This window comes from Podarcis filfolensis (genome assembly GCF_964270895.1).
Source record: "Podarcis filfolensis genome assembly, chromosome: 2".
Lineage (NCBI taxonomy): Eukaryota > Metazoa > Chordata > Lepidosauria > Squamata > Lacertidae > Podarcis > Podarcis filfolensis.
In genome coordinates, this window is record NC_139605.1 from 3,805,044 (window position 1) to 3,831,226 (window position 26,183).

At 45.9% G+C, this 26,183-nt stretch overlaps 2 protein-coding genes across 5 annotated transcripts in view; one reads left to right on the plus strand and one right to left on the minus strand.

Moving 5' to 3' along the window:
* Nucleotides 1-7,583: 7,583 nt before the first annotated feature.
* Nucleotides 7,584-16,816, plus strand: LOC310756533 (vomeronasal type-2 receptor 26-like). Its single transcript, XM_083600768.1, has 5 exons — nucleotides 7,584-8,320; nucleotides 8,781-9,569; nucleotides 13,584-13,811; nucleotides 15,354-15,480; nucleotides 15,859-16,816. The coding sequence occupies exons 1-5, from the start codon at nucleotides 7,913-7,915 to the stop codon at nucleotides 16,770-16,772; spliced, it is 2,466 nt and encodes an 821-aa protein (XP_083456894.1). The 5' UTR covers nucleotides 7,584-7,912; the 3' UTR covers nucleotides 16,773-16,816.
* An 832-nt stretch (nucleotides 16,817-17,648) lies between these two features.
* LOC310756414 (alpha-2-macroglobulin-like) overlaps nucleotides 17,649-26,183 on the minus strand; it is a 55,750-nt gene continuing 47,215 nt past the window's right edge. For all 4 annotated transcript variants that reach the window (XR_014544858.1, XM_083600372.1, XM_083600370.1 and 1 more), the window contains 7 exons: nucleotides 23,866-24,084; nucleotides 22,039-22,166; nucleotides 21,681-21,771; nucleotides 20,599-20,667; nucleotides 19,507-19,609; nucleotides 19,240-19,281; nucleotides 17,649-18,431 (listed from right to left, as the gene is read on the minus strand). Coding sequence is in view for 3 of the 4 variants with exons in the window: in XM_083600372.1 (XP_083456498.1) it covers nucleotides 18,406-18,431; nucleotides 19,240-19,281; nucleotides 19,507-19,609; nucleotides 20,599-20,667; nucleotides 21,681-21,771; nucleotides 22,039-22,166; nucleotides 23,866-24,084 (678 nt within the window). In the remaining variant the exon portion in view is untranslated. The remainder of the gene's footprint in view (nucleotides 18,432-19,239; nucleotides 19,282-19,506; nucleotides 19,610-20,598; nucleotides 20,668-21,680; nucleotides 21,772-22,038; nucleotides 22,167-23,865; nucleotides 24,085-26,183) is intronic.

Here is a 26,183-nt window from a genome sequence, read left to right on the forward strand (position 1 = left end):
GCTATAGGTCATGGCCAATGAAGATGAGGCTATAGTGATCATGGAATGCCCAGAGGTTCTATTGATTTAATATTTTGTAGGTATCAAATATGCAAAAAACTGTGTGGTATGTTGCAGATCTCTCGCCTGTCTAAGTAGATATTAATAGTTGGCCTCTGATAAAGAAGTTAAATGTGAACATAGAAACTATTTCACAAAATGCAATTCTTTCCAGAAATCAGGGCATGATGAGGACTCGTGTAAAGAGGGGTGGCCAACTCCCAAGAGACTGCAATCTACTTACAGAATTAAAAACTGGCAGTGATCTACCCGTTTTTGAGGGGTTCAGGTCAAAGTTGTTGACCTTTTTTTAGGGTTTGGGGGGAGAAAGAGGAACAGCCACTCACTGACTCACTGGCAAAACTAAAAGCCTCACTCCATCTTCTGTTCTGCATATCCATGGAGGGTGGGATGAGGGGGCGGGGGCAGATTCGATTTTAGCAACGCTAAGGAAAGGGACCCAGCGATCAAACGCAATCTACCAAAACCTCCTGGGGATCTACCAGTAGATCGCGATCGACCTGTTGGACATCCCTGGTGTTAAGGAAAACAGTGTACTGTGTGATGCAGGTTTATCATAATGGAGAAAAACCACCTCTGCTACATGGCCCCTATTGGAAAACCAATGGTATCTGTGAGAGACATGTTTTATGACTTTGCATGTCAACAGTTGTGGCATTCGTACGGAGCCCCCGGTTGTCTCACGGACTATTGACCTGTACACCACTAATCCGCTGCCACCAACAAGGTCCTCCCCAGTAAATCACTTAGTCTCATTCAGGTTCTTAAGTTAACAAAGAAAAGTGTAGTTTATTGCAAACACAAATATTGGGCCACTATAAAGAGATTTAGTGGTTCTTAGTTGATCGGTGATATGGTAGTGTTGTATTATTTATGCAAATTGATTTTCTCTGGAGTTAAAGCTCTGACTGGGACAAACCTTCTTATGCTGAGCTCGTATTTTGCACAATTTGTATACGGTGTTTGTTTGATAATGTGTGGTTTGCTATGCCTAATAAAGGATTGACTTTTTAAAGCAAACACAAATAAACTTTAACTGCATTCAAAATGTTGTTACCCTTTATCTTCTTAGTCTTATTTTATCCTGTCTCTAACGCTTCTACCTCCCCTCACAAAAGAACCAACTGCACTAACTGTCTCTCTTGTTTCCAACTGTCTGCCAACTGCTTTCCCAACTGCCTTTCCCAACCAACCAACTAATTCAACCTTGGGCTAAGCCCTTTTATAAACACGTAGGCTCTGCCTCTGGCTTTTCTATTGGTCTACCTATTAACCCTTTCTCTCCCCCTGTACAGACATTTCCAAAAGAACGGGCAAACGCCACAACAGTCAGTTGGTATTTAGGTACCAAGCCATTGTTTTGTGTAAGCGTTTGCTGAGGCCCCCAAAAAAAATTCAAAGAGGGGACCAGAACACCCCCAAAATCCACAGTGGATGTGTGCACATGCCATGAGACATGCCCACCTTAACTGAGCAGCCCATGTGGCATTCGGGTGACATGTCAGCAGGTTGGACGACATGTGCTCACAGCGAGAGCAGATTGTGCAACATAAGCTTGATCCTTGTGTATGTTTTGTGCAGTATCACCCCCCTTAATCGTGGCGGCAAGGTAGTGCTCTTGAGACCGAGGGAGACAGGCAGGTGGGAAGTCAGGCAGGCGGGTGGGTGGTGGGGGAGAAAATATTGAGGGGTCTGACCCCCCCAGAAGAAATTTATTAGGGGGCAAGGGACCACGGACCCCTACAGTTGGCACCTATGCTAAGTTCCTCTGCTCTGCCTCCATGGTCAGAGACAGACAGCAGGAGGCAAGGGTGGTTTTGGGCTCAGTCCCTGCTTCCCACAGGTGTGGGAACAGAATACTCAATGATACTTATTTATTTATTTATTTATTCATTCATTCATTCATTCATTCATTCCCCACCCTCCCCGGCCAGAGCAGGGCTCAGGGCGGCTAACACCGGTAAAATTACAATAAAAACATAGTGAGGGGGGAAAACCAATTTAAAATACAGGTTAAAATGCAATTTAAAATGCAGCCTCATTTTAAAAGTAGCTGATAAATCAAGACCATAAGGGGAGGGAAACGTAAGGGTCAGACTGAGTCCAAACTGAAGGCCAGGCGGAACAGCTCTGTCTCACAGGCCTTGCGGAAAGATGTCAAGTCCCGCAAGGCCCTAGTCTCTTGTGACAGAGCGTTCCATCAAGTCGGGGCCAGTACTGAAAAGGCCCTGGCCCTAGTTGAGACCAATCTAACCACCTTGTGACCTGGGACCTCCAAAATGTTGTCATTTGTGGACCTTAAGGTCCTCCGCGGGGCGTACCAGGAGAGGCGGTCCCGTAGGTACGTGAGTCCTAGGCCACATAGGGCTTTAAAGGTCCAGCAGGCTATTCTTATGTTCTTACATCAGCCCGTATCCCCATCCCCATGGAATAACATCTCACATCTCAGGTTACAGACGAAGCCGTCTCACCTCTGCAGCTACCCTATCTTGCGATCTCAGCTGCAGATCTTGAGCCACCACTGCTTTCCTGAGGAGACCGATATTGTTCTTGGTGACTCAGTTTCGCATTTTAATGATGCTCAGCAGTAAATCAGCCCTGTTGTGTGGTAGGTCACATATACACCCTGAATGAATAGATTGATCCTGGCATATCATACGATGAAGCTTTTTAATGTTTAATTTTTTATCAGGTTTTTGAACACAGCCGTACCTTGGATCTCAAATGCCTTGGCTCCCAAACAAATCGGCTCCCGAATGAGCGAAACCCGGAAGTGAGTGTTCCGGTTTTCGAACAATTTTCGGAAGCCAAACATCCTGTGGGGATTAAGTTCAGGATGGTTTCGCTACTTTTTCCAATTGTTGACTTCTGCTAATAAAAGGAGCCACGGCAGAGCTAGCCGGCAGCTTGCTTGGAGCTTGCTAGCTTTCTGCAGCCAATCAGAAGCCGCGCTTTGGTTTCTGAATGTTTTGGAAGTCAAACAGACTTCCAGAATGGATTCTGTTTGACTTCCAAGGTACGAGTGTATGCTGGGTGCCACCCAGAGTGGCTGGGGCAATGCAGTCAGATGGGCAGGGTACAAATAATAAAATCACCACCACAACCACCATCATCTTATGGTGGTTCTCCACTAAAGGTCAGACCAAGCTCACCTTTCCCCTCCCTGACCCTTCTCAGAATCTGTGTTTCCACCAACGTGTTTTCCTCCAACTTTGCAGCTGCTCCTAGAGCCACACGGAGAATCCCTGAAAGTACAGAGCTGTTAATTATAATTAAAAGTAAATAAATCACAGTTGTTTGTTACTCTTCTTCTGGTCAAAACTTCACTTGGAGACAAATAACAGTAATGTCAAAAATGAGGCAGCGTGACGCAACTCCATTTCACATGCCTGAAATGCCAACTGCACATTGAGACCTTTGGCTGTGATTTGGGGCAGGCAGGGACTCTGCCAGTGGGAAGGTTTCATTCCATTCCTCTCTTGTAATGTCACTGGGGCGTGGATAATAATTCATTGAAATAATGATGGAAGATGGATGATTTTGGAAGATTTCTTGGTTAAAGGTCCAGCCTGCCCCTCTGGGGGGCAGGATTCCTACCCCCCAACCAGTTCCACAACTGAACCCGCCCAGAAAGTCCAGGAGGCTGCAGAGGTGATGCATCCCATGCCAGTTATCAAAATTGTAGTGATTTATTTTCCATCGCCTTGCCAATGCTCAAGGGCATTCCCAAAGATCACAATTTAGAGCAATAACAGAAACATCAGAATTGACAGCAAGGAGGTGAAACTTCTTGCAGCAACAACCCTGCGGCATAAATACCTCCTGCACCACCAAGAGCCTTGGGTGACAATTAGGAAGGGGTGGGGTGCAGGGGGCTGAGTCAGGTTGAGATGTCCTATGTGGCGCTGTAGCCATGACTAGATTCCCTCTGTGATTCATTGCAGTCTCAGCCTTGCCCGAGGGTCTTGGCTGCTTTTCATGAGCATGGAGAACAGCCCCAGAGGCAGCAGCTGTGGCAGGTATATCCAGATTGTGCTGATGGTGATACTCTTTTCCCGGACAACCTGTGAGATGCCTGTGGCAAAATGCCCCTTGAATTTCATAAACAACCAGACAGACCCTTTGAATTATTACAGAGCAGCAGACTACATCATTAGTGGGGTTGTATCTGCCACCAATGTCATTCTACTCCCGATCAAGTTCTCCAAAACTCCCTCTACGAGATATTACCCGTAAGTAATTAAGGGGCGTAAGTAATGGCAGGGACGCGGGTGGAGCTGTGATTTGAACCACAGAGCCTAGGGCTTGCCGATCAGAAGGTCGGCAGTTCGAATCCCCGTGACGGGGTGAGCTCCCATTGCTCGGTCCCAGCTCCTGCCCACCTAGCAGTTCGACAGCATGTCAAAGTGCAAGTAGATAAATAGGTACCACTCAAGTGGAAAGGTAAATGGTTCTCCAGAAGCGGCTTAGTCATGCTGGCCGCATGACCCGGAAGCTGTCTGCGGACAAACGCCGGCTCCCTCAGCCTATAGAGCGAGATGAGCGCACAACCCCAGAGTCGTCCGCGACTGGACCTAATGGTCAGGGGTACCTTTACCTTTAATTAAGGGGCAGTGGTGGATTTGTTGCAATTCCTGCTGATTCTGATTTCTTATGTCCCAATTGTGCCCCAGTCTCTCTCTTTTTCTAGTCCTAAAACTGAACGACATCCCCTCTTTTGGCAGAAAGTTGTTTATTATTATTATTAGGATTTATATACCGCCCTATGCCCACAGGTCTCAGGGCGGTTCACAGGTTAAAATCAGAATATACTAAAACCACAAAATACCTAAATTAAAATATCATCATCATCATCGTTACTTTTACTTAAATTTGCATGCCCAGCCTTCACCTGAAGATTTCAGGATGGTTCACAGCTTTAAAAAACACAAAGCAAAAATTTAAAAATGTAAAAATTGTAAAAATTGCATGGCAAGGGGTTGAACTATATCATTTCCCAGAATGCCTTTATTACCTCACAAGACCCCCACATATGATAAAAGGTGCCTTCTTTTTCTTTACATTTCCAACAGATATTTGTACCTGTCTTACACAATTTTCCTAACCTACTGGGAGTCAAATATCATCTGTACATCATTTTCATGTGGTTTTCTTTCAGTGTACAACATGCCGAGAATTTCAAATCAGTTTTCCATAACCTTTCCCAATCCGAAAGTTGGATATTGTGTCCCAAATCCCTTACTCAGTGTACCATTACAGATTTAACTTGTTCATCCTTTGTATGCCATTCCAAAAGCAATTCATACATTTTCAACAGTATTTCCCACCCCCCCTAACAAATCTTTTTCAAATCTTGAGGTCTCATGACTGAAACCCCTCTTTTTATCTGTCTTGAAAATATCATTTAATTGATGAAATTGTCGCCAATCAGTTAATAAATCTCTTATCTCTTCAAAATCCTTCAAATTTTTTGGCAGTTTTTGAATTTGCTGGCATGCTCTGTATTTTGTATATATTTGTATTTTGATGTTTTGAATGTTGGCTGTAAGCAGCTTTGGGCACAGCTCACTGTGGGAAAATGACATATAAACATGGCATTTTAATCAGCCGGAACTTGCCGGAACTCAGTCACGGCTCCTCTCAAGTGGGTGCCATTGCCATTATAAGAGAATGAGGGAGGCGTTCATGGTGACTGATGACACCTCTTTTTCTAGAAAAATAGCAGTGCAGAAGTAAACTCAATCGATCAATCAAACTCATATGGCATACAATATATGTCGCTTCACTGACTGGTGTTGTCATTGAATAATAATGATGATGATGATGATACAGTGGTACCTCGGGCTACATACGCTTCAGGTTACATACGCTTCAGGTTACACACTCCGCTAACCCAGAAATAGTGCTTCAGGTTAAGAACTTTGCTTCAGGATAAGATCAGAAATCGTGCTCCGGCGGTGCAGCGGCAGCAGGAGGCCCCATTAGCTAAAGTGGTGCTTCAGGTTAAGAACAGTTTCAGGTTAAGAACGGACCTCCGGAACGAATTAAGTACTTAACCTGAGGTACTACTGTATATTATTTATACCCCTCCCAGCTGGCTGGGTTTCCCCTGGTGAACTTTTGAAGTGCTTTTGCCTGTTGCACAGCTTAGCAGAGTATAGCAGAGCACTGCAGCGTTTCTTAGGCAACTCTTGAGATTTCTCAGGCAAGACAACAATCAGGAACAAAGCTGATGACTAGTAACTTGATTCTTGTCGTTTATTATATACAGCAGCAAACATACAAGTCTATCTACAAGTTACTATTTACAACACGACTTCTTCACTCTCAGCAACTCCTCAACACTCACCAACTCAACACTCACCAACACTAACCACTGTAGCAAGCAGTGTCATAGGTCATGCTGCCTATCTGAGGGACCTCAGCCAATCACAGAGCTGTTGCTGGGTCTCCTTATCTCTAGGCAGATTCCTTTCATGCTCTGTCTTCCCAGGCTGTGGAGACACTAATTGCTAACTTGCAAAGCTGCACGTAAACCATGGATTCCAACATCCCCAGCCACTCTAGGCGGCTTCCAGCAAAATATTAAAATACAATAATTAAATATTAAAAGATTTAAAAGATTAAAAGATTCCCTAAAAGGGCCGCCTTCAGATGTCTTCTAAAAGTAAAATAGTTGTTTGTTGCTTTGACATCTGGTGGGAGGGCTTTCCACAGGGCGGGCGCTACTACCGAGAAGGCCCTCTGCCTGGTTCCCTGTAACCTCACTTCTCGCAGGGAGGGAACCCCCAGAAGGCCCTCGGAGCTGGATCTCAGTGTCCGCGCTGAACGATGGGGGTGGAGACGCTCCTTCAGGTATACTGGGCCAAGGCCATTTAGGGCTTTAAAGGTCAGCACCAACACTTTGAATTTTGCCCAGAAACGTACTGGGAGCCAATGTAGGTCTTATGTGGTCTTGGCGGCCACTCCCAGTCGCCAGTCTAGCTGCCACATTCTGGATTAGTTGTAGTTGCCAGGTCACCTTCAAAGGTAGCTCCATGTAGAGTGCATTGCAGTAGTCCAAGTGGGAGATAACTAGAGCATGCACTACTCTGGCAAGACAGTCTTCAGGCAGGTAGGGTCTCAACCTGTGTACCAGATCAGAATTGACCTGCGTCTCCATGGGTAACTGTGAGTCCAGTATGACTCCCAGGCTGCACATCTGGTCCTTCAGGGGCACCTTTATCCTGTTCAGGACCAGGGAGTCCTCCATACCAGCCCACCTCCTGTCCCTCCAAAACAGGATTAGTTACAGATAGGTAGCCGTGTTGGTCTGCCATAGTCAAAACAAAAAAAAAAAAAAAATTTTTTCTTTCCAGTAGCACCTTAAAGACCAACTAAGTTAGTTCTTGGTATGAGCTTTCGTGTGCATGCACACTTCGTCAGATACACATCTGGGTGTATCTGACGAAGTGTGCATGCACACGAAAGCTCATACCAAGAACTAACTTAGTTGGTCTTTAAGGTGCTACTGGAAACAAAACAGGATTGTCAGGATTCAACCTTAACCCGTTAGCCACCATCCATCCTCCAACCGCCTCCAGATACTCACACAGGAAATTTACCGCCTTCACTGGTTCCGATTTAAAAGAGAGGTAGAGCTGTGTATCATCCGCACATTGGTGAACACTCAGCCGAACCCCCCTGATGATCTACATATTCTTCTTCATGCTCAGGCTATGAACTAAAACATTAAGTTTGCTGGAGAGCCAGGCTGCTGGTGACCTAGTTGCAAGAGTTTATTGGCCAGTGACATTCCCTGGATGTATGCAGATGTATCATTGTGACATCAGTGTATGATGTCACACACAGAATGAGCTTCAAACACCAGCAAAGTGAGAGACAGTTAACAGTCAGAGCCAGGCTTAATGCTGTGGGTATTCGCCTAGCTGGATGGTCGTTAAACGTGGGACACAAATTTTGTTGCAGGTTATCAAACGTGCAGTTCAGGCAGCTCCTGCCCTTCATATTTGCCACTCAGAGAGTCAGCAGTGATCCTGGGCTCCTGCTCAACGTCACTCTGGGCTACAACATCTACGAAAACTATTTTGATGCAAGGGCGACTTATGATGCTACAATAGACCTTCTCTCTACTGGGCAAGCAAACATCCCAAACTACTCCTGCGGAAGGCGGAATAACCTCTTGGCTGTCCTCGAAGGGGCTGACTCTGAAATCTCTGGCCAGATTTCAAATATGTTGAGCATCTACAAAACCCCACAGGTAGGAAATGGGAAGTGTGGCTGGTACACTGATACCTTGGTTCCTGAACGGCTTAGTTGACGAACAAATCAGCTCCCAAACACAGCAAAACTGGAAGTAAGTGTTCCGGTTTGAGAACGTTTTTCGGAAGCTGTACGTCCGTTTTGGCTGCTGCCATTGTTTCTGGGGCCAATCATCCAATCAGAAGCCACACCTTGGTTTGCGAACGTTTTGGAAGTCGAACGGACTTCCAGACCGGATTGAGCAGATTATGTACTGATATTCTGTATTTCTAAGGCTGCTTTTTTAAGAAGTATAACCACATGTGAAGCAGATGTTAATGCATAGTGTAGGATTTTGATTGCAAAATCACACACACACAATAAATGACAACAGCCATTTCAATAGCTGGCTGTGATATTTTAGGTTTGCAAACACCTCGGCTTTATCCTGAGATTCAAAACCTTCCTTTTCTCCACAGGTCAGCTACGATTTTGTTTCTCCTGCTCTGAAAGACAAATCTCAGCTCCCTTTTGTCTACAGGATGGTCCCAAGCGCTGAGACCAAATACTTGGGCATTGCCAAACTCCTGCAGCATTTTAGGTGGAGGTGGGTTGGCCTCGTCGTTCCAGAAAATGACAATGGAGAGAGGCTCATGAGGACTTTGACAGAAGTGCTGGCGAGGGAGGGGATCTGCGTGGCCTTCTCAGAAAAAATCCCAGCACTCGTTTTGTACAGAAACATTTCCCCCATGATTGCGTTCCTCGTGCAGAGGAAAGTCAACGTCGCCATTTTCTCTGGGGACTCTCAATCTGTTTTCGGTTTAGCTTACGTCATATTCCGGGCTGTGAGGAGCAAGCAGCCCACAGCAGGTAAAGTTTGGATCATGACGGCTTTGCAGGACATCAACCTGAGTGCTCTTTACCGCATGTTTGATATGCAAAACATCCACACTTCATTGGCCTTCCTAATGCAATTCAAAAAGGGGACGACGTATGAAAACGTCAAACCGCGGTTCGATAAGAAAGGATTTCATTGCTTTCATTTGAAGCATGCGTTGACGGCGAGAGGTCAAATGAGATGCGTCGAGAAGAAGGAGAGCATTTATCAGGAGGTTGATGGAGGCAGCTTGACCCTGGACAGCTACATGACTTACAGTTTGGTCCGGGCTCTGGTGCTTGCCTTAAGGGCTACATTTGCATCCAGATCCCGGCGGATAGTGAGGGGAGGTGGAAGCGACTTGGACTTCCAAAGGGTACAGCCATGGCAGGTATTCTTTTCTCCTTCACTGCTAACATTATTGCCAGTTCATTTAATACCTTGATTCTATGGGAGCCAGTGTGGTGCAGTGGTTAAGAGCGGTAGTCTTGTAATCTGGAGAACCGGGTTCGCGTCTCCGCTCCTCCACATGCAGCTGCTGGGTGACCTTGGGCTAGTCACACTTCTCTGATGTCTCTCAGCCCCACTCACCTCACAGAGTGTTTGTTGTGGGGGAGGAAGGGAAAGGAGATTGTTAGCCGCTTTGAGACTTCTTAGGGTAGTGATAAAGCGGGATATCAAATCCAAACTCCTCCTCCTCCTCCTCCTCCCCTTCTTCTTCTTCTTCTTCTTCTTCTTCTTCTTCTTCTTCTTCTTCTTCTTCTTCCATTTCTGTTCCTCACAAGTTAGGTTCTCTGCCTTTCTTTAGCAACATTTAGCAGCCCTCTATAGGGAAGTTTTCAGTGTTTAATGTTTTATGTTTTTGTATATGCTGGAAACTGCGCAGAGTGGCTGGGACAACTCAGACAGATGGGCAGGGTCCAAATAATAAAAATGTTGTTGTTATTGTCAGTTTGCATTTCTTAGTGCAGAAAGTATTGATCTGATGTGTAGTGATCTTTCCTATTCTAATTCATTCAAGAGGTTTCTGGAAGTTTCTGGAAGCTTCTCTGTACGAAAGAAGCTTCGTGATTGTTTGGGTTCTACCTTCAGAGAATCTGAGTACAGCTGGCTTGAACTGGTTTTCTTATCTCTTCCAATTAAGGTCATGTTGACTATAAATATGGGCCAGAAGGAGCCTGGGTCTTAAATAATAATAATAATAATAATAATAATAATAATAATAATAATAATAATAATTTATTTGTTTATACCCCACCCATCTGCCTGGCCTCCCCAGCCACTCTGGGTGGCTTTCAACAGAATATTAAAATACAATAACCTATTAAACATTAAAAGCTTCCTTAAACAGAAAGCTTTCCCCTTCTGTCTCTCTTCCTCCTGGTGTGATGTTCTGTACTTTGTATGCTTAGTGTTAAGATTTAGTCTTGTTAAAAGTTTATAAGTTTTTGTAAGTGCTGCAACCGGATTTTTATGTACTGTGCCAGTCCTGAATGTACTGGATTTGTGACCATTATGCTCATTTGCCTTCAAAAGCAAGTAAAAGCTCTGCTGAATGAACTACAATTGCCTCTGGTCTATTTTTTGGGAGTTCTGCTACGTGTTTAAGTTTTTTTTCTTTCCCAGAAGAGGCTGGGCAACAGTTGTTGTTGTTGTTGCTCATGAAACCTCATGAAAACCTCATGAAAATTCTTCAGCAATTTAGTGTGAATTTCTTCTAATTAACACATTTTTTTGTATGCGGTTTTGATTAATGTACACGTATTTGGAAGCAAGAGCTCCTAAAATAACATGCTGTATGCTATTTTCATGGATATGGCACATTTCCCCCTAATATAAAAATGTTCATGAATGTTGTTTGGTTGGAGGAACTGCATTGCGAAATTGGGCTTAGTGCAGATTTGGAAGGCTGGCTCTGCTCCAGTTCTCTTATTGTTTTGGAACGTGCAAATTTGATAAATTCAGCTTTGATCACAAACTGAAATTGAATTTCTCCTCCATCCCCAATAGGCTGAGAGATAGTGGGGGTCCAAAGTTCTTCCAATGAGTATCATTTCTTCCTTAGCTGTGGTCATTGGACCTCATAGGGCAGGAGGCAGGGAGGTAAATGAATGTTTCGTCCCCATCCTCTTCCTCGATGAGTTCTACGAATGCAACATTCCAAAGAGGAGGAAGCTGAGAGGCAATGTCAGCCATTGGATTGGTTAAAAGTAAGAAGGCGGGCAGGGAGCCTGGCCGAAGGTTGGTGGGCTGCAGCCCCATTTGCCCTAACTTACCAGCCTCCATTGCTGTCTGCAGCAGTGCATTCCAAAGGCTGCCCCTTGGATGCTTGGCTGGACCAAGGAGTTCTCACCAGTTCACTCTGCCCTTCTCTGCATGATGGGAAGGGCCACGGGCCACGCTGGGAGAGTCAGGACAGACAAAAGAAAGCGCTCCTTCATGCAACAAATAGTTAATCTATGGAACTCACTCCCACAGAAGGCAGTGATGGCCACCAATTGGAATGGCTTCAAAAGAAAAATACACAAATCCACAGAGAAGTCTACCAATGGCAATAATAATAATAATAATAATAATAATAATAATAATAATAATAATTTATTTATACCCCGCCCATCTGGCTGAGTTTCCCCAGCCACTCTGGGCTGCTTCCAATCAAGTGTTAAAAACAATACAGCATTAAATATTAAAAACTTCCCTAAACAGGGCTGCCTTCAGATGTCTTTTAAAGATAGGATAGCTGCTTATTTCCTTCACATCTGAAGGGAGGGCGTTCCACAAGGCAGACGCCACTACTGAGAAGGCCCTCTGTCTGGTTCCCTGTAACCTCACTTCTCGCAATGAGGGAACCGCCAGAAGGCCCTCGGTGCTGGACCTCAGTGTCTGGGCAGAACGATGGAGGTGGAGATGCTCCTTCAGGTATACAGGACCGAGGCCGTTTAGGGCTTTAAAGATCAGCACCAACACTTTGAATTGTGCTCGGAAACGTACTGGGAGCCAATGCAGATCTCTCAGGACCGGTGTTATATGGTCCTGGTGGCTACTCCCAGTCACCAGTCTAGCTGCCGCATTCTGGTTTAATTGCAGTTTCTGGGTCACCTTCAAAGGTAGCCCCTCGTAGAGCGCATTGCAGTAGTCCAAGAGGGAGATAACTAGAGCATGCACCACTCTGGCAAGACAGTCCGCAGGCAGGTAGTGTCTCAGCCTGCAGACCAGATAGAGCTGGTAGACAGCTGCCCTGGACACAGAATTAACCTGCGCCTCCATGGACAGCTGTGAGTCCAAAATGATAGAGAAGTCTATCAATGGCCACTAAGCCATGATGACCCTGTTCTGCTTCTAAATACCTGCTGCGGAGAGCACCACAGGTGTGCTCCAGTCCTGTTTGTCAGGAGAATCAGAGCTTACAGGGTTAAACAGCTCAGAGTAAGGCACTCCTGTCTTCCACTGCCTCCCGCAGTTTGGTCAAACTCATGCTGGTAGCTTCGAGAACACTATCCAACCATCTTGTCCTCTGTTGTCCCCTTCTCCTTGTGCCCTCAATCTTTCCCAACATCAGGGTCTTTTCCAGGGAGTCTTCTCTTCTCATGAGGTGGTCAAAGTATTGGAGCCTCAGCTTCAGGATCTGTCCTTCCAGTGAGCACTCAGGGCTGATTTCCTTCAGAATGGATAGGTTTGATCTTCTTGCAGTCCATGGGACTCTCAAGAGTCTCCTCCAGCACCATAATTCAAAAGCATCCATTCTTCGGCGATCAGCCTTCTTTATGGTCCAGCTCTCACTTCCATACATCACTACTGGGAAAACCATAGCTTTAACTATATGGACCTTTGTTGGCAAGGTGATGTCTCTGCTTTTTAAGATGCTGTCTAGGTTTGCCATCGCCTTTCTCCCAAGGAGCAGTCGTCTTTTAATTTCGTGACTGCTGTCACCATCTGCAGTGATCATGGAGCCCAAGAAAGTAAAATCTCTCACCAAACGTGATCCACCTGGAGCAGGAACCGGCAAGCCACTCCAGTATCCCTGCCAAGAAAACTCCATGGACAAAGACAAAAGTGGAAGCATACTGGACCTCATTACTTCACACTGTTTATGGGTTTCCTACAGGCATTGGTTTGGCCAATGGGAGAACAAGATGCTCGGCCATTCATATTCTAGGACAGTGTTTCCCAAACTCAGGCCTCCAGCTTTTGTTGGACTACAACACCCATCATCCCTAACTAGCAGGACCAGTGGTCATGGGCGATGGGCATTGTAGTCCAAAAGCATCTGGAGGCCCAAGTTTGGGAAACGCTGTTCCAGAACATGCTTGCTTATCTATGCTCAGAAATTTTGGAGGTCCAACAAAGCAAGTTTGCAATATCCGACTTCCATTTCTAAATGCTGCTGTTTTCTTTGCCATAATAGCTTCACCCTTTCCTGAGAAACTTCCACTTTGACAATACTTCCGTAGACGGGCTGCACTTGGATGAGAACGGACGCCTGGTGGCCGCCTTCGATATTATGAACGTGTTAGTGCTCCCCAATAAATCAATTGAGAAAGTGAAGGTTGGGAGTGCAGAGAGACACAACCCCTCAACAATAACGTTTGCTATAGATCCAGATGCCATTGTGTGGCCTGGGTGGTGTAACCAGGTGAGAGACCTACTTAATTTTCTTTCTTTTTTTACTAGAAACTCAAAGCCAACAAGTGAAGGGGACAATGATAGACACAATAGTGTCCCTATTTCCCAGGGACAGTCCTGGATTTACAGAAGCCATCCCGGTTTCTGATTTGATCTCAGAATGTCTCACTCTTCCTTAGGATGCCCCTATTTTCCTTGGGGAAATTTTGGAGGGTATTGAGTTATCCAACCCCTGAGCCAGTGAGATAACTAGACAGCCTTTGGAAGCCATTTGAAGGCAGCCCTGTATAGGGAAGATCTTTAATGTTTGATGTTTTATTATGTTTTAATATATGTTGGGCAGCCCAGTTAGATGGGTGGGATATAAATAGTATTGTTAGTACTACCACCACCACCATCATCATGGAATAGAACATCCCCAATTTTATCTTTTCATAAGCCGCCTTGAGTTCCTGTCGGGGCAAAAGGCAGGGTATAAACAAAGATATAGTAGCATAGTAATGTTAGGATTCTTGCCCCGTGTTGCAGTCATGGGATTGTTTTATCACATGACAGTGTATGTTTTCATTCCACATTGTGGGAAGTGACGGAGACAGGATGTTTATATTACTGTGTTCTGTGATGTGGGACTATTGTCCTTTGTCCTTTCGCTTTCTTGTCTGATGAGAAAGGGGAAGGAGCTAAGTCAGAATGCTCCGAGTGTATTATGTGTAAATAAAGTAGCTTAGCCAATATTGCTGTGCTGCTGAGTCTGTCACGCGGACTGCTAACACTCTGCTGATCCTAACGTTTGCTGATGCCTCTTGGTTGCTGTGATGCTCGGGCTGGAGAAAGCTTTTGAAGCTCCCGAACGACTGACTAGGAGGGAGAGAGCCCGCTAGCCGTGCATGTGTCTCTATCAGATTCCTACTCATGTGTAGGACATTCCTGACAAGTAATAGCAGTACAAACAAACAATTGGATCTCCTTTCAGCCTCTTGACTCATGTACAGAGAGACTGACTGGCCAACCTAAGCATTCCCATAGTCTTAGCCATGCAGTGGTACCTTGGTTGTTGAACGGCTTGGCTCCCGAACAAGTTGGCTCCTGAACACCGCAAACCAAGAAGTGAGTGCTCTGGTTTGTGAGCGTTTTTCGGAAGCCAGACGTCCAGCACGGCTTCCACAGCTTCCGCTTTAGTGCAGGAAGCCCCTGCAGCCAATTGGAAGCCGCGCCTTGGTTTTCGAACAGTTCCGGGAGTCGAAGAGAGAATTCTTAATTTAGAATGGGGAATATTTCAGGACTATTTGAAGAACTATTGCAAACCACTTAAAACACTAGCAGGCTTGAATTAAAAACGAGCAGTGAAACAATTTGAGTATAAAATGCAAATGTATTTAAATTGGATATGCAGTGATAAGAGATATGACATAAGCAATCGCGGAAAGGGGGCGGATGGGGTCAATATTAATATTTGGTGATTTTAATTGGATGTGTAAATTTGTACTGGTATAAGATTTTAAATTTTAAATTATTTTAAATTTTAAATTTTAAATTTTCCTTTTATGAACAGACCCCGCCTCATTCAAGGTGCAGCGAAAGCTGTCGCCAGGGATACACTAAGGTAATTCATGAAGGCCAACCCTTTTGCTGCTACAGTTGCTCACGGTGCATGAAAGGGACAATCTCTGCTCTGGAAGGTAAGAGAGGAGCCCTTGGAGAAGGCAAAGAGAAGGGATTTGTATGTCAGCGCCAGCATTTCTGATTATGTACACACTGATGGGGTCGGGATGCCTCCTTCTGCCCCTTGAAGTGAGGTTGGACGGCTATCTGCCAGAGGTTCTTTAGCTGTGGTTCCTGCATTGCAGGGGTGTGACTCAATTGATACCTGGGCGCCTTCCAACTCTTCAGTTATATGAATCTATTATTCTAACTCCTACTGGACACTAAATAGTTCGTCACATCTTCTCACTCCTTCTCCTGTTGCATGTAGGACTTCTTAACATAATAGAATGTAATACAGAACAGAAATAATAGTGATATATGAATGATGCTGAACTCACTGCTTTTCTTTTCAGATGCAGACCACTGCACCAAATGTCCAGAAGATCAGTATCCAAACAAAGATCAAGATCAATGTGTCCCGAAGATTATCACCTTCCTGTCCTATGAAGAGTCTTTGGGGACCCTCCTGACCTGCTTCACCCTATTCTTGTCCTTAACCACAGGGATTGTGTTAGGAATCTTCATTAAATTCCTAGACACTCCCATAGTCAAAGCAAACAACAGGGACCTCTCCTATATCCTTCTTGTCTCCCTCCTGTTTTCCTTTTTGTCCTCTTTCCTGTTCATTGGACAGCCAAGGAAGATGACCTGCCTTCTCCGACAATCTGCCTTCAGCATCATCTTCTCAGTTGCCGTCTCTTCTGTGTTGGCCAAAACCATCACTGTGGTCTTGGCTTTCCTAGCCACAAAGCCAGGGAACAGGGTGAGGAGATGGCTGGGGAAGAGTTTGGCCAACTCCATTGTCATTTCCTGTTCCACTGTCCAAGTTCTCATCTGCACCATCTGGCTTGGAATGTTTCCACCATTCCCAGATTCTGACATGCACTCCCAGCCTGGAGAGATCACCCTGCAGTGCAATGAAGGGTCTGTTGCCATGTTTTACATTGCCCTTGGCTACATGGGCTTCCTGGCTGCCATCAGCTTCACAGTAGCTTTTTTTGCCAGGAAGCTGCCTGGGGCCTTCAATGAAGCCAAGCTGATCACCTTCAGCATGCTGGTCTTCTGCAGTGTTTGGGTGTCCTTTGTTCCCACCTACCTGAGCACCAAGGGGAAATACATGGTGGCTGTGCAGATCTTCTCTATCTTCGCTTCCAGTGCTGGGCTCCTGGGCTGCATCTTCATGCCCAAATGCTACATTATTGTATTCAGACCTGAACTGAATACAAAAGAGCATCTAATGATGCAAACATCTGACAATAGGAACTAGAAATGGAGACAAGTTCTGTCCCCACTGATATCTAGACTAGAACCATAGCTAGCAATTTATCTGACTGGTTATTGTCAATAAAAAGTTTGTGAGTGTTTATTCAAAACCTGCCAAGGAGTCAGATTCACTTTGTTGTTCCTTTAAGTACTTTGTAAAAGGCTCCCATTCATCTTTAAAGTCACAGTTGTCCTTGTCCCATAGTTTATGCGTCAATTTTGCCAGTTCCGCGTAGTCCATCAGTTTCTCTTGCCGTAGTTCTTTAGTCGGGGTTGTGTCTAAGTGTTTTAATATACACTGGACTCATTTTTGTTCTGTTTCTGTCATCCACACCCTGAGAAGTAGAGGATTTCTTCTTCCCATTCTTTGACTGTTTCCTCTCATGCCTGTCTGGTTTTCTTTGATTTCCAAACATCTTTCTTCCTGCTTCCTTCTTGCCCGTTTCTGACGACATCATCAGATGCTTCATATAATCCGCATTGTTCTTCCCATCATCTCCTGGAGGGGGTGGACCAGGAGAAGAAAATCTATAATGCCCAGGTCCTGCATGTGGGTTTCGTAAAGGCATCTGGTTGGCCACTGTGAGATCAGGATGCTGGACTATAAGGGCCATGGGCCTGATCCACCAGGACTCTTCTTATGTTCTTTCATCTGCTCCATCTGCAGCTACATACATACACAAACCGCAGTCACCCTTCAGCAGCAACCTGCTTTCTGAGTTTGCTGCTAAACTGGCTGCTCAGCCCTAATGCTGTTTTGATTTTGGCCAGTTGGAAAACTAAAATGCATCAGAGAATATAAAACACCAAAAATAAATGGTTGGATTCGCACCACATCCCACCCCAGAAATGCCCACAGAGAGAATGCTTGAGACATGACTGGAATCAAAAATATAGTTCTCTTATATTTTAACCCTATAAAGGGAAATTGAAGCCATACAGACGGATCTCAAAATGAGTTTGTAGCGATCCCCTCTTCTTCCTTTTGTTATTCTGGGTTTTGCCAGAGCAGGCTGCAGTTCAGACCTTTGGGACTATCAAGGGGTGGAATAAGCAAATTGGGCCACACACTTCCGCTTGTCCCATTTCTAGAAAAAAATTCCTTTACCCTAATACTTTCCCTTGGATAACCCCCTCTTGAGCGCTAAATCAGAGCAAACCTCAATATGAAGAAAACCCCGTGGCTTTTTCCCAGGGGAAAGCAGAGATGTGGATGAGCCTTGCATTTGGAGAAATCCTTCTTCCCTCTTCACAGCCACTGCTCTGTCCCAGCTGCTCTGTCCCCCCTCCTTATCCGGTGGAAGGAAGATAATAATAATAATAATAATAATAATAATAATAATAATAATAATAATTTTTTATTTATACCCCGCCCTTCCCGGTTCAGAAAACTGGGCTCAGGGCAGCTAACAACAAATTTAAAACACTTAATTGATGCAACAAAAAACAGCATAAAATGCAGTATAAAACGTGAGTAACAATAAATTCAGAATTAAAAAATCAATTTAGGGGGGAAATCCATCCAATAAACATTAGACGATCACCAGGGCTAGCTGGCTAAATTAGTCCTATTTGGGTCAGCGATGAGACCAGATGCCAGCAGAGTCCGCCTGGGAAGCGATGGGCTGCATTCTTCATCATGCATTCCCCTGTTTAGTTTCGGCTGCAGTGGAGGAAAGAGCATAAGAATCTCCTTTGGCCAAGCATTCACCCACAAGTGTCCCAATATGCTCTGGGGAAACAGAGGCAGGAGATCCAGATCGCAACCCCCCTCCAACCCCACCCCCATATGCCCAACTACTGCCATTTCATGCCCTTCTCCAAACCTGGCAGCCCAGGTGGGGCCCCTCAACCTGCCCAACAGGAGGCCTGGCCTCCATTCAAGTCGCTTTAATCCAGGACGCTAAATCAGTGGTTCCCAAAATGGGCAGTACCATGCCCTGGGGGGCAGTGGGATGACTTGGGGTGGTGCTAAGAGGCAAGTGGGCAGCAAGGGGGGGCGCGGTGCTGGAAGTGTAAATGACTATCAGGCTTTAAAAATCTGGCAGCACTGCATCAAACTCATCCGTTTTGTTGAATCAATGAAAGAGTTGAATTGGGTTTTGAATAAACATGCAATTCATTGCCACTGTTTCGAATTTTATTGTGTTATTGCCTTCATTCGTGGGTCGTGAAAACTGCTGTTTTGAATAATGCTTTTTATAGGGTAGGGTAGGACAGCTGTCAACTTTTCTTGCGAGGAATCCTATTTGGAATAAGGCAATTTTCCTTTTAAAAAGGGAAACATTGACAACTATGAGGGGAGGATGATTTTTGGGGAACCAAGGGGGCAGAGGCCCTAAAAGGTTTGGAAACCACTCCCCTATATCATGTCCTGCCCCCCGAAGAAAGCTGGATTATGGTCTGGGATGGCCTTTGGTAGTTTCGAGCCAGTTCAGATTTGCACAAGGCAATCTCTGTTCATACTCTACCTGTACTGCAGGGGGCGCTGTACTCTGCATCAGCACCATCATCTGGAAAGAGAGGGAAGCAAGAGAGAAAGGTGGTCAGGCCAGCCTCTGCCCCCCAGAGCTTTCTCCATCACCACTTTTAGACTAGTGGGTGGTTTTTAAGGGGTTGGTTGCAGAATGCTCATAAACGCATCTACTGCATGGTGGTTCTAAATTTTGCTTTGGGAGTTAACTAAGAAGTGGGATATGTGAACCTTAATGGTCTTCATTTGTGGGGGCGTTTCTTACCTGTTTCATAGTAATCATAGACTCTTGCCACAGCCGGCTTTAAGTTCTGGACAGGCACATCCTGCTCCACAGTGAAGGTGTAGCTCTGGGTCATGTTGGTCACCTGTGGACAAGCAGGTGGGATCATCACTTGAGATACAGAATCACAAGACTGCTGAGATTCTGTGTCCAGGGCAGCTGTCTACTCGCTCCATCTGGTATGCAGGCTGAGACCTGCCCTGCCCACAGAATGACTCGCCAAAGTGGTGTATGCTCTGGTTATCTCCCACTTGGACTACTGCAATGCGCTCTATGTGGGGCTGCCTTTTAGGTGATCCAGAAACTACAACTAATCCAGAATGTGGCAGCTAGACTGGTGACTGAGAGTGGCAGCCGAGACCATATAACACCAGTCCTGGAAGACCTTCCTTGGCTCCCAGTACGTTTCCGAGCACAATTCAAAGTGTTGGTGCTGACCTTTAAAGCTAAACGGCCTCGGCCGAGTATACCTGAAGGAGCTGGACCTCAGTGTCTGGGCGGAACGATGGGGGTGGAGATGCTCCTTAAGATATACTGGACCAAAGGAGAGATTCTCCTGCCTCCTGTCTCTGCCCTCTTTTGTCAGGGACTGGACAGACGAGGAGGGCTAGGGATCGCCTCCTCTTTCTCCTCTGCATCCATTGGAGGAGGAGGGGGTGGGGGGATTGCCCCCCCTTTCTCCAGCAGTTTCAGGAGAAGAGAGAAACAGGATTGAATTACAGCAGAACGCAGAGCTGCCAAGTTATGAGGTGTTAGGAGAAGGAGGGGGAGAACTCGCAACAGAGACAGAGCATAGAAGCACCACCATCCCCACGGACTCTCCGCTCAGTTAGAATTCAAGAGCAAAGGGCTCAACGACATTTGTCTTCTGAGGCCCTCCATGGAGCCAGGTACTGTTGCGGGGGGAAAGACGGGGAGGAGCTCAAAGTGAGCAACGTCACAGTGGAGTTCAGGGCTGGGTTCTTTGTCTTGCAACACAATGACTGAATAAAACCATAAATATGAACTTTCTTGTTTCTTCCTTGGTGCTACTGGGGGAGGAGAGAATTGCCCAAGCCTGACATCTTTGCTCACCTTCTCCAAATACAGCAGGACGTGACTGGTGCTCACTTCCGTGCGCTGGACCAGATTGTGTCTTTCCAGCTGGTGGGCGCAAAATGAAGATTGTTGTTGTTTCTTTATTTCATAAAATTCGTACACTTATTGACTGTAAAAAAGCAACCTCAAAGTGGTTCATGAAAAAAATAAAATTATAAATCTCTGAATAAGAAACATCCACAACAATAATTTGAAACTTTCAAAAAGTTAATATAGCAGTAGACTGCTATAACAGATTAAAACAGATTAAAGCTAAAACAGATTAAAACTCGCATTAGCTTCCTAAATACCTGGGTTGGCTTGTCTAAACAAGAATGTTTTTAACAGTTGGCTGGTGTCAAGAGGCAGGGAGTTCCACAGTGCACTAGAAGATCGAGTTCTTACAAATGCGGAACAGGTATTATGCGGCAAATGTAACAGTGCCAGTTCTGCCAATCGAAGGGGTTGAGTGGGCATATATGGGGAAATGTGATCTCTGAAGCCTCAGGGAGTGCAGCATAGTCTACCTTAAGGTGAGGGCAAGGAGAGCCTTCTCTGTAGTACTGGCAGATGAGGTTGAGCTGTGTGGTGTCCTTGGCTTATATTCATTCATTCATTCATTCATTCATTCATTCATTTATTAGACTTATTAGTCACTTGTCACCAGAAGGTCTCCAAGTGACTTAACTAGTGGCTAGTGGACATTGCAAGCTAGTACAACATTCGCAGCCCCAAGATATGATTATGCCCGTTAGGTCACCTGACTTTAAAACCAAGACGGGATTGGACAATCCCATGGCCAATTACTGTATCCATCAGCTGCGAAAGCTCACTGGCGCCTTTGTGAACAAAGGTTGCAGGCCTCAGAGTAGCAAAATTTGGAGATAGACTAACAAACACAAGGAGAAGTCCCGCTTGTGAGACACCCAGAGGGATCCTCGTGGCTGTTTTTGGAGAGAGGAAGCCTGGGGTAGGTAGGCAATATGGCAAAGGCAGCTCTTTTCTTCTCAAGTCTCCTACAGCCAAGGAAGTAGGCTGTAGTTTGTGGCGGGGCCTTCACACACAAACGAAGCTCTTACCTGCTTTACGGATGGTTTCAGCGGGATGAATCCCGAGAGCATCTTAACATCGATGATGGCCATGTTGGAGGCCGGTCGGTTGCCGGTGTAACTGAGAAGCCAAAGAGAGAGGGGAAAGAATCGCACGACTCTTCTCCCCTGACAGCCCACCCCGTAACCATCTATCCATCTTCTAATACAGCCTTTGTGGGTCCCCCACAACTCCCATCACCCCTAGCTAGCGAGGCCAGAGCTCAGGGATGATGGGAGTTGTAGTCCAACAACTGGGGACCCACAGGATGAGAACTGCTGTTCTAATACATCCTGATTGTGGGATGGTCCAGATTCCCAAATAGCCTTGGCCAATGAAGGGGACTACCTGACATTGATGGCAACGTCAAAGGTTTGGTGGGCTTTGGGTCCAGCGCAGGCCTCTGGAACTGTGCGCACCTCCAGCATGAACGGTGCCTCTTCCTGGTGTGGCTGCACGTTGTATTTCAAAGTGGTCTGGAAAGGAAACAGGGCTCTAATAATAATTAGTAATTTTATTATTTATACCCCACCCATCAGGGCTGGGCTTCCCCATCCACTCTGGGTGGCTTCCAGCAGACATAAAAACATAGTAAAACATCAAACATTAAAAAAATTCCCGATACAGGGCTGCCTTCAGATGTCTTCTAAAAGTTGTGTAGTTCTTTTATCTCCTTGACATCTGATGGGAGGGTCTCTCTCTCTCTCTCTCTCTCTCTCTCTCTCTCTCTCTCTGCATCAGGCATGTCCTAGGTTTCCAACAGTGACTTGGACACCATCTCAGAGGGTAAGAGGCCCCTGGAACCAGGAGGGCAGTAGCACAGCCAACCAAGGTGTCAGGTGTGCGTGCAGGAGCCAGGCCCTGTAACCAATAGGACTTTGCAGGACTTGTTCTGAAGAGGCAAGGCGCGGCCGCACAGGTGAGGCCGACTGGTAACTCACAGCACCTGGTGGCAAGAGCTGGGAAGGGATATAAGGTCAGCATTTCCCTTCGGCTCTTTGCCACAGCGACACGCTTCCTGCCTTGCTGCGTTTGGGTTTTTGCTTCCTGATCCTTGAACCTTGACTTTGTGACTCCTTACTTCTTGATCCTCGGAGTTAGCAGAGAGACGACACAGGGCCCAGCTTCAGGCTGGAGGTCTGCCCCTTTAAGGGTGGAGGGTCTTAGAGACAATATAATGGTTCGGTTAGCATCTAGCCTTTGCTGGAACAACTTATCCCTTCCTTGGCACATCTCTAGGATTCTGAATGACCTATTTCCACTCCCTGGCTTGCTAAGTTGCCATACAGCCCTTGCTTACTGGTTATAGAACCATAGTAGAGTTGGAAGGGATCCCAAGGATCATTTGTCCAACCCCATGAAATGCAGGAACCCTAGCTAAGGAATCCCTAACGGATGACCACCCCAACTCCATTTAAAATCTCCAGTGAAGGACTGCCCACTACCCTCCAAAGAGCTCTTACTGTCAGAAAGTTCTTCCCAATGATTAGTTGGAATCTCTTTTATTGTATTTTGAACCCATTAGTCCTACCCACTGGAGCAGCAGAAAACAAGCTTGCTCCATCCTCCATGTGACAGCCCTTCAGTTTGTTTGAAGTTGACTCTCATGTCACCTCTCAGTCTTCTCTTCTCCAGACCAAACATACCCAACTCCCTCAATTGTTCCTCATAAGGCTTGGTCTCCAGACCCTTGATCATCTTGGTTGCCCTCCTCTGCACACATTCCAGCTTTTCAATACCTTTCTTAAACTTTGTGCCCATAATTGGACACAATACTCCAGGCATTGGTACTATTACTTCTCTTGATCTGGACACAATACTACCATTGATGCAGTCTCGAACTGCATTAGCTTCTTGGCTAACACAATGTTGACCCCTAGATCATTTCCAAACGTACTGCTGCCAAGATCGGGGTCCTCCTATCCTTTTGTTCTTGCAACTGCCCCAACTTGGTTTCTCCATACTCCACCAGAAGGAGCTTATAATTTCTAGAGCAGGGCAATGTCTTCCAAAGCAAAGCTGTCACCACCTTGTGCAACCCCAACAGTCTCGTGGGCCACCCGATCTTTGCGCCAGGCAGTGCTGGCCCAAGCAGTTGTGTTGCTGTGATCCAGAACACCACATGTCACACTTTCTCTTTCCCAGGCACCCATCCTGGGTGGGACACTCACTCACCTGGACGTGGACACAGCCTTCCCCCGTGGCCGTGCTGTCGTAGTCCCCTGGCACTCTGGGCAGAGCCTGGCACTGGAGAAGCAGGCGGTTGGTGCTGTCCACCTGGAACTGCCTCAGGACACCCCCTGTGGAGCTCAGGGTCACTTCTGTGCCCGTGCTGCTCTTGGAGTAGGTAAAGGCACCGTAGAGGGAGAGGGCCTGGAGGGCAACCACAGTGTCCTGCAACACAGACCAAGGAGAAGGTGGGCATGGACCTTGTTGTAGAGAGGACAGTCCTCAGTTTGAAGTTGTCCCCTGGTTGAAGTCCAGTTATCATAGACTAGTAGAACTGCAGAGTTGGAAGGGCACCCTAATTGTCACCCATCTTGTCATGAATTCTACTCCTTTTGATCCAGAGCAGATTCCAATGTATAGTTAGCAACTTAAACACGTTGCCACTTTGGCCATCTAGGTTGCGCCGCTGGGCAGGGCCCCGCCCAGGGGTAGCTCCACCGACCAATTAGTGTCAGCAGGAGGCGTGGCCATGGGAAATTTAAATCGTGGCATGGCCAGAGAGCCCTCCTCTCACGCCCTTCACACCAGCCATTTGGTATACACCTACCTTGTAGCAATCGTCACAACTTTGTGAGGTTAGGCGTTGAGTAAGCCTTTGTTTGGATGGAGGGAGGTTACTATCCACTAGGGAACTGCGGGTCACCGGGCCTTGGCACACAAGAGTTGCCCCTCCGGACAGCATAGGCAGGCACAGAGGTCACAGTCCTCCTTGCTCTAGTCTTGCATTTCTATACATTACAGTAATCATTTCCACATTTCCATCTCTTTCTCTGCACAAGTCTGTTGTCCTCTTTTGTTGGGAATGCATTTCCACTTTGTGGAGTAATAATAATAATAATAATAATAATAATAATAATAATAATAATTTATACCCCGCCCATCTGACTGGATCTCCCCAGCCTTTCCGGGCGGCTTCCAACCAAATATCAAAAACAATACAGAGTCAGACATTAAAAACCTCCCTAAACAGGGCCGCCTTCGGGTGTCTTTTAAAAGTAAAATAGTTGTTTGTTGCTTTGACATCTGCTGGGAGGGCGTTCCACAGGGCAGGTGCCACTACCGAGAAGGCCCTCTGCCTGCTTTCCTGTAACCTCACAGCAAGGGAACTGCCAGGAGGCCGTCAGAGCTGGATCACAGTGTCCGGGCTGGATGATGGAGGTGGAGATGCTCCTTCTGGTATACAGGACCGAGGTCATTTAGGACTTTAAAGGTCAGCACCAACAATTTGAATTGTGCTCGGAAACGTACTGGGAGCCAATGAAGATCTTTCAGGACCGGTGTTATATGGTCTTGGCGGCCACTCCCAGTCACCAGTCTAGCTGCCGCATTCTGGATTAATTGCAGTTTACGAGTCACCTTCAAAGGTAGCCCCACATGGAGGATGTATAAGTGGCCCCAATGAGCAAGGGAGTTTTCCCTAGGGATGTGGACATCATATGGTATACCCCAATCTGCTAGGGAAGAAGCTGACCGAGGGGGACATCAATGGTCACCTCAAAGTTATTGTGAGAATTTGGGTTCCTTGGGGTTTGCATTCTCAGCCAAGGCATCCAAACTTTGGCAACATCCTCAATGGGCCCTGGACTTTCCATTACCATACCCCAATTTCCTATGATTGAGAGATCTTTTTTTTTTTTTACTTAAAAAAAAATTATACAGACAGCAAAACAAAGAAGTCTAAATTAACATTGCCTTCTACCGATAAGAAATAATAATAACTATTACAATAATGAAAAAACAAAAAGTACATTTACTTCCACTTTTAAACTTCTATTCTGGTTACAATATATTACTATTCTATAAGAATCTATTATATCCTTTGCTGTCCCATATATTATTTTATTTCCCAATTTCAACCTAACCCTCCCCTTCTCCCCGCTGCTTCCCTTCACCTGTGTGAGATCTTCCCATCATAATATATTTTTTTCTAGTTGCTTTGATAAAATAGAGTAACTTGAAAACTGTTAAATTATAATTACTTCTTTTGTCCTTACTCGCTTAACAATTGCCTATTAAGAGTTCTGCTTTAACACCATATTTCTGTTAGGATATTTCCATTCCACCTTAAAAGGGAGCAGGATGTTTGTGTCACAGCCTGCGTATTTCCTGTTCACAGGATCTGTTGTGTCTATGCTTTCGTTTTCTCTCTGTGTGCCTGAGACATTGAAGCAGGCAGTCATGTTTTCTTTGTTTTGACCAACGCTTTTCTTCTTTCCATCTGCCTGGTGGATCTCTGCCCCCCTGTCTCCCTGGCAGTATCCCAA